The sequence below is a fragment of the Cinclus cinclus genome, chromosome Z (assembly GCF_963662255.1).
Source record: "Cinclus cinclus chromosome Z, bCinCin1.1, whole genome shotgun sequence".
Lineage (NCBI taxonomy): Eukaryota > Metazoa > Chordata > Aves > Passeriformes > Cinclidae > Cinclus > Cinclus cinclus.
The window spans coordinates 69290133-69300876 of NC_085084.1; the positions used below are offsets into that span (position 1 = coordinate 69290133).

Consider the following 10744-nt stretch of genomic DNA (forward strand, 5'->3'; position numbering starts at 1 on the left):
ACACAAAATCACCACTGTAATCATGTAGCACACAGCAAAAAGTCTTGGTAACTTCTGGCTTACAATGGAATAATTGTAACCAGTCTGGTCTGATACAATAGCAATCCATCCCACAACCAAAGAACAGTTTGATTTGTCTCTCAGAGAGTTTGCTGACAAAAACTAAGAATTTCTGGTGTACTGCAAATTAGAGTATGTCTTTTGTGTACAGCTGCAACAAATTTGCATTACTTAAGGAGAATATACTACTATACCATTCAACTTTATAAAGCCTGGAGAAATTAATGACTTATTCAGATATGTTTTTTTAAGGCCTGAATTTGCTGTTTATAACTAATATTTCATGGTAAATTTCTTCTGCTTCCTGTTTTTTTTTTTTTTGCATTAAACTATATATAACAGAAATCAAGGTGTTTTCTAGCTATAGGAGTGTATAATAAACTTCAGCAAATTTAAAAAAAATAATTTAAGCAGTAAACAAGTGTCTCAATGGGCTTGCCATCTTCAACAAAAGAACTGAAGTGTTACAGCTCTAATGCAAGTTCTATTCAAGAATTTCTTAAGACTGTGTGGATGATGTTAGAAAAGGGGAGATGGCTCCCCCAAAAGTATTTCTCTATCAAGAAGTTTAGACTGATTTTTCAGCTACCAATAGACTGCATTAAGTTCAGAATATTGGCACCCATTAACATAGGGGACTACCCTTTAAAATTATTTTCCTAAAACTATTCTACTCAGACTAGGAGTTTGGATAGTTTTATTTTTCAATGTTCCATTCTTATGGCACTTTCCATATTACAGAATTCTTCTGTGGTTCCTATTCTCACCTCCCACCATGTTTAAAAAAGTAATGCCTATTTACACACACAAGCCACACCAAACCTTGGTTTGAAACAATTCAACCATAGGTTATGTCTAAATCTGAAAGCAGTTTTTGCTTCCTCAACCTAAGATATACTGCCCACTAAAGAAACATAACTCTTCTTTTGGCTCTCAGTACTTTGAGCTGATCAAATAATTGTAAAGGTAATTTTCACTTTTACAGTTTCCATTATCTTAAGCCGAAGTTTGATTTATAATTTTGTCATCTTCATTTCTGTTTCACAGTTTATGTTTGGTTTTAAAGAGATATGCAAATATAATATCAGATTATTAACTTACCTAAACTAGTTGCTGTCAGAAAATTCATTGTGGAAACTAGAGTCGTGATTTTCTAAGCTTTTTCCAGTATTTTCTCAACACTGGGTGCTAAATAATGCCAATTTAGCAGAATACAGTCAATGACACCTTTTTACTGTTCAGAACAATCTCCCAAGGTAACAGCATTCAAAGATAACTAAATGGTTGCACTGAGATTCACCATTTGTCCTGCATCTACTATCATGTTAGCAAAGAAATATTAACTTAAAGGATCTGGTTGCTGAAAGATTGCTTCAAGTATTTCACAGGAATATTTCAGTGGTTAGACTCAGATCACCACACAAAGCCCTAAGAGAAGATACTGACCCCATTCCTTTGACACACCTCATGAAGAAGGAGCTCTTAATGAAGACCAAGCAGTTTTGACAGGTCTTCCAAGAAGTTTGCATTTGTTTTGCAATACTCTTTTCAAGCACTTGAACAGAAATAGACTAATGTGAATTTCTCCCTCTTACTATTCTTTTCCTACACATTTCACTAAGCTAGCAGTCTGCCTTAACATGCAGACTAAGCAGCACTGGGGAGACAAATTAGTTTGTCATGCTGCTGGTGGTTCAGAACTGCAAAAGCAGTCAGCTCAGCACAGCATACCAATAATTATTACCATAGATCAGATATCAAGTAGTGTGCTGAATAAAGCTATACAAATATATGTATATGTTTACTACTAAAACTTATTAATTACAAGTCACGGTACACGCACACACAGTATTCAGGTTGGGAGGACCTTTAATGTCATTTCAACATGACACAGAAAATAAACAGTGGAATGAAGTCACTGTTATCAATCCTCTTCAGAGCTAGATTCATCTTCCTGGTCAGAGAGTTCAGCAACAGGAAAGCGCAGGATAGCTGCCACCCCTGTCAGCTGGCCCAGCTGCTCTCCAGACACATGGAGGCTGGAGAAAATGCGTACTGTGCCCATGTTCTCCCGTACACTATCTACCAATTTAACATATCGGGCACGTGTAGCCACATCCTGGTGCCGAAAAAGCTCATCACTGATCAGCAGGGTATCAATGGCCATGGCTTCATTGGCCTTCTCCACGTGTTTCAGGCCATAGAAAGCCCGGTCGGGCTCATGCTGCAGCATTTTATAGAAGTCATCTAAGGCTTTCACCTCACCAGCTGCCTTAGTGTCAGAAAGACGGCTAGTTACAGCTGGGTCACAGAGTGCTTCCTTCAGTGCATATTTATGTCCAGAGGAAGAGTGGACCTAGAATGAAAACAAAGTCAAAGGTTTGGTGTTTTTGAAGAAAAAATAACTATTTTCTTGATTAATCAAACACAAACATCCTCCATAATAGTAATCTTGATGATTATTTGGGGAACTAATCTCCTTCTTGAAACACAAATTATTATTTTCTTAATCTCTTTTGCAAACCAAGGCCTATACCAAACCCCCTCAACTGCCTTACAAGCAGCACAAGGAAACTGTTATTCAAAGGCTGGGGTAAATATGTGAGCTCAACAGTTCCCAAGGCAAGGATACTTGAAACTACCAAGAAACTAAGATAAGGCTAAGTCTCTTTCTCAGAGCATTCAAGAAAAGGAAGGTCCCTCAACACTGCAGGCATACAGTGCAAAGCATCAACTCTGTGCAATTATTATGGTTGCAAAGTACTTTAAAACTTTCCCCTGTTATCACTTTGCACATAGAAAAGGAAGGTTCTTGGTACACTGCGTCTTCTAAGTACTGGGATTATTAAGCTGATTGAGAATCATTTCACTATCCCTGCCCCCAGATCAACCCAGGCCTACTACAACCTAAAAATTATACAAGTATCCTCATGCAAACCTATTTTAGACTCTTAAATATGCCAATTTCAGTATAAGGCTAAACTCCCCAGCCACTTAACCAATGAGATGACTAAGAAACAAGGGAAAAAGCACAGCCTTTAACCATGTACTACAAAACTAACAACAAAATTGCAGTTAATTTTTGTAACACAAAATTAATTAACCTATACCACATCCCGGTACTTTTAAAAAACTTCTTTAGAAAGTTGTTATTAAATATGCAAGCTATCCAGTGTGACAGTAAAAGTGCAAAATATTTTCCAACTTGCACTTCACACTTAATTGAAAAGTAAATATGCCTTTACAGGGAGTTTAAGATGTCCATCACTTTCTCTACTCCACATTAAGGTATCCTAGGTGGGAACCATCCTTGTACCATGTGTAACTCCTTTACAGTTTGGGAGGCATGAGAATAATTTCCTCATGATGCTCAGTCAGAAATCTATTGTCCTTAATGACTTATTTCCTGTGTACTACCTTTTACTATCACAAACAATTCTCAAGCCTCTTTTTACCCACTCTGGAAACTGCTTAGAACCTTACCTGTAGGAACTTGGACCTGTTCTCCAGCAGAAGTTTGTTGTCAGTCTTGACCGCCTGCTGGAACATGTAGTCACAAAACTGCTCCCGCACGAAGCCTGGGCTGGCCACCAGTACACACTTCACCACATCAAAGTTGATATGCCTCTGGATGGCTTGCACCACCTGCTCATAAAACCTCTCCAGCGCCCGGTCGTGCTGACTACAGTTCCCTTTCCTCTTGCGGGGGATGTTCACCTCCACCTTGGCACGAGTAAGCGTCATGCTCGGGGTGACCAGGCAGACGTGAGCCAACCCCTCCTGCATGACCACAGCCGCCACATCGGCGCTCCAGGCCGGGTCGCAGGCCTGCTCGATGCGCTCCAGCACCACGCTGTCCCACTGCTTCTTCGCCAGGGTGAACTGCCGGTTGGGCTCCAGCTCGATAGTGTGGTAGGCGCCCATCTTCACATACTCGTTCTCTTGGATGTTCGTGCCCTTGACTCGCAGCTGGCAGGCCTGAGAGTCGAAGTCGATGGTCTCCACGCAGAGGGTGAGGGTGGTGCGGATGCGGTTGCTGCCCACGCTGCCCGTGGACGACTCGGTCTGAACCTTGCGGATGGTGGAGGCGCGCAGGCTGTCACCCACCTGTAGCAGGTTATAGGTGTGCCACATGTCCTCAGGCTCCTCGGGGATCAGCGTCACCTGCCCCGCATTATCCTTCTCCAGGTCCTTCCTCACCAGCTTCATCCTGGCGGTTTCTCGCGCCGCTCCCCGGCCTCTCCCGTGCCGCAGCGGGCAGCAGGCCTGCCCCGGGAGGGAAGGCTGAGGGCTGGAGCCGGCGGGACCGCACACTCACGGACGGACGGACGGACGGACGGACGGACGGAAACACGCGCAGCCTTCCCGGAACGTCCGCCGCCGGCCCTAACGCGCACGCGCAGCGCCCACAGCCGCCCCACGGCGCACGCGCACAAACCCTGCTCCCTGCTAAGGCGCCGCCCCGCCCCGCCCCGCGCGGTCACCGCGGTCACCACGCCTGCGCGGTGCGCCGCGCCGCGCGCTGGGGGGAGCTGGCGGGGTTCGGTCCTGCGGAAGGAAAAGTACCGGGACCGTGTGAGGGCGGTGGACTGGCAGCAGCCGGGCTGCGGCCGGGTGCTGCGAGCACTGGAACTCGGCTGCTGCTCCGCCGGCAATGGGGGAGTTCTTTCCCTCCAGCACTTCACAGCGGCGGTCCAAACTCCTGAAGTCGTCTAACACCGTGCCACACGTTTCATAACACGAGAGGGAAAAAGCAAACCGAAACCAAACGGCCCAAGCCAAGCAGCTGTGGCAAGTTGCAGGCACAAATGGCGAAAGAGGCGAGAAATGCAGTCCCGTGGTTCAGCGAGTGCCCCCCGGCCCCGGCAGCCGCCGCCGCCTGAGGCGGAGCGGGGCGGCCGTCACCCATGGAAATGAAAACCACACGCAGGCATCATCAGAACCTGAACTCTTACTTGGACGCTGCTCTTAAACTGAATTCCGGCTTAAAAGGAGCTGGTTAAATTTGAAAGTTAGCTTCAGCCTGTACTGAACCTTGACCGGCTTCCTTCCAGTCCTGAGATGTTAAGGGAGGCAGATAATCACGTTTCAGACGAAGCGGGATGTTCACATACAGAAATAAGATGCCTTGCTAGAACACGTATCAGTTCAATGTTATTGCAAAGAAAATGCTAAATTTGCAGCTAAATTTGCAGCCTAGACAAGTTCAAATAGCCAGAAATAATGAAAAATTGTATCACTATACAAGAAGGGAGGAATATTAGAAGAGAAGGCTATGTGAGACCTCATAGCAACCTTCCAGTATCTGACAGGAAAGAGGGCAACAGGAGAGGGATCCTTCATCAGGAACTGCAGTGACAGGACAATAACTAAAGGGTACAAACTGAAAGAGGGGAAATTTAAGTCAAATAATATAAAGAATTTTTTCTTTGAGGGTGCTTAGACTATAGTGTCTAACCCCTGGTTGCCCAGGGAGGTTGTGGTTGCCCCAACCCTGGTACTAATTGGACAAGGCCTTGAGAAAGCTGGTCTAGTGGGAATTGTCCCTGCCCATGGCAGGGTGGGTTGGGACTAGATTATCTTTAATGTTCTTTCCGACACCTTAAAAATCTATTATGCTATGATTCTAAGTTCTGTAGCTTATTTTTGAAACAGTGTACGACACTAAAAACTGCATTTAAGGATGAATCTTGCAAATTTAGAACAAGGAACAGAGTGAGAATAGAAAAAAAAGCTTGCGTGAGAAATGATTAAATAAAAATAGGTTGAGAAAGTAGGCATGCTAATGTGCCATCCTAAGTGTGTCAGGGCAATTACAACAGATACATTAAGTATGGAATAACTATACAGTCTCCTAACAGAAGAGTGTGGGGGCATCTTCTTGAAAGGGTGGTTACAAGGAAGTTTCTCTTTTCTGTTAGCTATTTTTTTAATAAACAACCCACTGTGGATTATGGAATTTGCTGACTTGGAAAGGCTTTAGAGTCAATAATTTAATGAGATATAAGGCTACTGTGAGCAAAAATAATCCCATATCTCCCATTATGGTGTACCTATAAATTTCTCATAAGTATCTATTTCTAGTCAGTTGTGACAGGACAGTAGTGAACTCAGATCTGGCCCAGTAATGTGCATTCCTTTTCCCTAAGCTTGATACTGATGTAAAAACAACTTTATCAGATATTACATAATAGGATTTATTTATCAGACTTCAGACTCTCTTCCTGTGAGTGCACATGCTTAACTCTGTTAGCATGAATAGTTTCACAGAATTAAGCAGGACCACCCAAGGGAATATAATATAAGCATGTGTGTTTATTTAACTTGAACTTGTACATGCTAATAATTTTGCATTAATGTTTTAATGCAACAACACAGGCAGAGAACTTCTGCATTCAGCTTTTCTTTAGGAGAGAGTGTGCATTCAGCTTTACTTTAGAGATCCTTTCACTTATCTATATGAATGTTGAATGATCAATTTATGGCAAATTTTTCTTCCTTACATGCTTTGCAACTATAAAATTGCAAGGGCTGACCTCATACTATTCTTTCAAGAAAAAATAGTTATGGTGCATATTTAACTTCCACATTAAAATGTATTTTGCTTTTTATTCTTTTACTGCTGTGTATTTACAAACTTTTCTGTGCTTATTTATTCCAACCAAATTTTTACAAGAAGCCTTACATCCCCAGAGGTGCAATATATTTTAGATAAAGGTTGCAAGCTGGCATCTAGTAGACCATTTAGCAGAAAATAAACACTGAATTCAGGAAAATAGGGGACTTGATGCATTAAAAAACCTCCCACACAATAACACATGTGAATGCACACATGGACACATACACACACCCCATCCCACACACCCCCTCCCACACACCCCAAAAGCAAAAAACTCAAACAAAAACAAAACCACAACCAAAGAAAGACCGACTTTGAAACAAAGCTGCCACTCAAAATCTTAAATTGACTGCTGTAGAAAGACATTTTGATATGGGCCTTTTCTCAAACAGCAGGTTGTAAGATTTATAGAGTTAACACTATATAATTTATAGAGTTATGATCCACAAATAGCTATTGGCAAATGTAAACTTCAGTGATGTATCCACTATCAACAGAACCATTGTCAACTTACAAAGGAAAATGTTTACTAGAGATGATGCTTTGCTTACTGTGGCAAAAAGAAAATACAGGGTATTTGTTTGAGTATGTCAAAGTATCAGCAGTAGAAAACTAAAATCTCAAAAAAAATTAAGAACCATAGAAGTTTTTAAGTTCGTTCTAATTTTGCTAATGACAGGGAGAGAGATGAATTTGACCATGGTAGTTCCAAAATAAGGGTTTTCATACAGTTTCAACATAAAAGTTAAAAATTGCATAGCCTGTTACAATCTTGGTAAAAGATTGAGACTCTGTGTAGGACCTAAGAGTTCGTGCAATAAATCACTTTTCAAATATGATTTTATAGGTATTAATAATTGCAGCAATTCAGCATCTATTTTTAGACTTTTTTAAGTACAGTGCAAGATAAAATGAAAATGGTAATAGCATATATTCCTTGGGATTTTGGAGCCATGCTGGTTATCTAAGGTTATTATTCTGAAAATGTTTGAGACACGCTTTCCTATATATTCAATTCTTGGTCAGCTTCTTCCTGAAGATGGGCAATATATAGATTTTAGACAAGGAAAGGTCATTTTCATAGGAAATGCCATCTCCTCCATATTATAGCCACTTTACTTAGAATTTGTGCAAACATGCTTGCATTCTGGATAAGAAAAAACTAATAGCAAAGAATCTCTAAATTAGGGGGAAGTCTGCTAATAAACGTTTTTTGGACATTGTTGTTTCAAGAGCAAAGAGACAGATGGAGAGGAAAATTTGGGAATACATCTCTTTTCATGCTCTGCATTTGTCCTGTGTCTTGTCCTGCTTCTATGTACTCTGAACAAAGACTACTTCATTTTCTGCATACAGTTCTGTCTTTATCTATTTACCTTTATTTCTTCTGTTAAAAAGAATCTTTTGAGTACAAGAAGACCATAATCAATAAGGAGAGAAGTCCAGGAGGGAACAAGCTTTGCGTAACACTGTTAAGTGAAGAAGTTTTTAAAGGTAATGGAACGCTTTAGACTGACTTCTTCATTCCTTATCTGTTGAAATGTAGGGCTGGAGAAAACTTCAGCAGATCCCTAGTCAAACCATTTACATAGAGGCCAGCTGAAGTAAACTCAGCCATCACTTACAGCTGTTCATCCAACTTCATCAAAAGTCCTGGTGAAAGAGATTATGTTGCCTAGCAATTCTTTACCTGATGAGTAAGAAAATCCTGAATATTTGCTAAGATTTTTGCACAGTCAGTTACACTGATTTTCTTTTGTCCTTTGCTGGATTTGGTGAACCAAATATTCATCAATATCTTTGGAAACCAACATATGCTATATGGAAAGTCATGCTGAGTGCTCTCACAAAACAAAGAAACACTGACATCTGGAATAATATCCTCAGCAATAATACTTGGATAAAAAGATATATTTGAAATGTTCAGCATTTTGCTCTTAGTGTTTCTCCTACTAGATAAACAAGCCTACCTAATTCAGTCTTTTGCCATAGATCATTTTTCTCAGCCCTTATCAGGCTTCTCAATTCTCTGTGCACTTCTGTCTGTTTGCATGTCAGACTTTCTGTGGTCAAGATTCTCAGAGGTCTCATCAAACCAAGCCAAAATAAAAAAGAACAAATAAAAATGTACATAACATCTCTATGTACTTCCTTTACTCTTGGTTCTTTTTTGTCTGCTAGGGCCTGTCAGATTTGCTGGTTTTTTCTTTTAATGAAGAGCATATAATTTATTTTAAAATTAATTTTAATGTCACTATTTCTCTTTGTGAAGAAAACCCTTTGTCCATATTTTTATGATATCTTACTTGTTTATGTAGGACTACTTCTCTTATTTATCAGAGACAGTTTGAATCCTTTACCTGGTATCTGTAATGCCTCCTCTTATTTCTATTCTCTTTCCCACCAGTCTTTTAAGAAAGAAACCCCCATGACACCACCACCAAAAAAGTAATCCCCTGGCAAATCTGGATGAGACTTGCTCTTGAAACGTTTTCCTATCTGACAGTAAACCTTTTTTTCATTACTGGTGAATTATCTGTCAGTATTACCAGTGGCAACTCTGCAACTCTGCAGGGAAGTTGTGGCACAATAAATTGTTGCTGTTTTGCAGTGTCCTTCTTTGAAGGAACACAAACAAAACCATGTTTTGGAGTATGTCACTGTAATAATAAGAACAATAAATAAGTATGGCATGCAAAATTGCTGTATTCAGATTTTCACATTTTCCTGTTATCTGTTCTGTCTTGCCTAATCAGCACAGAGGGAAGAGGGGAAAACTCTAGTTTTGCCTTTTCCCCACTTGCTGCTGCCTGCATTTGGACAATTCTTATGAAATTGATTTCTTCCCCCGTTTCAGGGGGGAACTCTTCAGGTTCACTCTGTGCTACTTGCTTGCACAAGAGCTGCTGGGGAGTTCAATGTCCAAGTTTCCAAGCACATGAATCCCAGCATTGCCTTAGCTTCTTTCTCACTTCTTGGATTCCTCTGATTTCAGATCCAAAATGTTCCTACAGACTGACTAGCTAGGGAGATTGTTACTTGAAAGATTACTGCATTCTTTTTGCTAGGAAAGCGAGTAAGTCACTAACCATCAACCCCTAAAAGGAAATATTACATATTCCATCTCTGGATAAACTCATCTTTCTGAAGTGAGTGAGTGCTTCCTCACTTCCCTTTTACCAGTCAGAAGTCTGAAAGCCAAACAGAGTAAAGTAAAAAAATGTACCCTAATTTAGAAAAACCGCCCTAACCAACCAAAAACCAAACCAACGAAAACAAATAAACTTGTTTCTTCCGAGACAGATTCGATTACAGTATGCCTTCTCAGTCATTCATCCTCATCTGGCAACTACTCCTTACCCCAGATTCTAAAACTGGTTTAGGGATTAAGGTTCCCAGAGAGAAGCAAGGTCCCTCAGAACCTGCGGCTGAAGGGCAGCTCCAGGGGTACTCCTGAGGCAGGGATCGGGACGGGAGGGCGCCGTCCCTTGGGTGCCAGACCCTGCCGGCGTCACCCGCTTCCCGCCGGGAGAAAGGTTCCTTTAGGGACCCGAGTGTTCAAAGCAAGGCAGAAACAGGGCTTTCCTCACCTGTCAGCATCCAGTAGGAGGCAGCCATGCCTGGTGTCCTGCGAGCCGGGGCCCGGGAGCCCGGGCGGAGGGGAGCGGTGGCGGGAGCGGTCCTGCCGCCGGCGCGCTCGGCGGAGCTGCGCTGCCGGTGGAGCTCAGCGTTCTGCGCCGCCCGTCCGCCTCGCAGCCGAGTTAGGCATTTCCTGTTTGTTATCCAGTCTTTACGTTGCTTCTTCGCATTAAGAAGAATTTAGCTTCCTCCCACCGCACACAGTTTCCCCCCCACTCACCCCTCTAAAGGTCTCCGAGTTTTGGAAACCTCCCCGTTGAAGTCGCCCAGCGTTAGGATGTACAAATAAAGCCAAATCTCCCCCACTAAACACTCTCGGAGTGCACAGCAGACCTTAAAGGGACATTTCCCCGTTCATAATTATTAAGTGTCTCCCGCCCGCCAGACCCCGTCCCAATAGGAGGTGAGTGCCACTCAGTTGAGCTC

General features: G+C 42.1%; 1 protein-coding gene across 1 annotated transcript; it reads right to left on the bottom strand.

Moving 5' to 3' along the window:
• Positions 1-1904: 1904 nt before the first annotated feature.
• On the bottom strand, positions 1905-4395 carry PELO (pelota mRNA surveillance and ribosome rescue factor). Its single transcript, XM_062513653.1, has 2 exons — positions 3544-4395; positions 1905-2416 (listed from the first exon to the last, which is right to left on the bottom strand). Exons 1-2 carry the CDS (start codon positions 4267-4269, stop codon positions 1985-1987), a joined length of 1158 nt encoding a protein of 385 aa, XP_062369637.1. The 5' UTR covers positions 4270-4395; the 3' UTR covers positions 1905-1984.
• Between the last annotated feature and the right edge of the window lie 6349 nt (positions 4396-10744).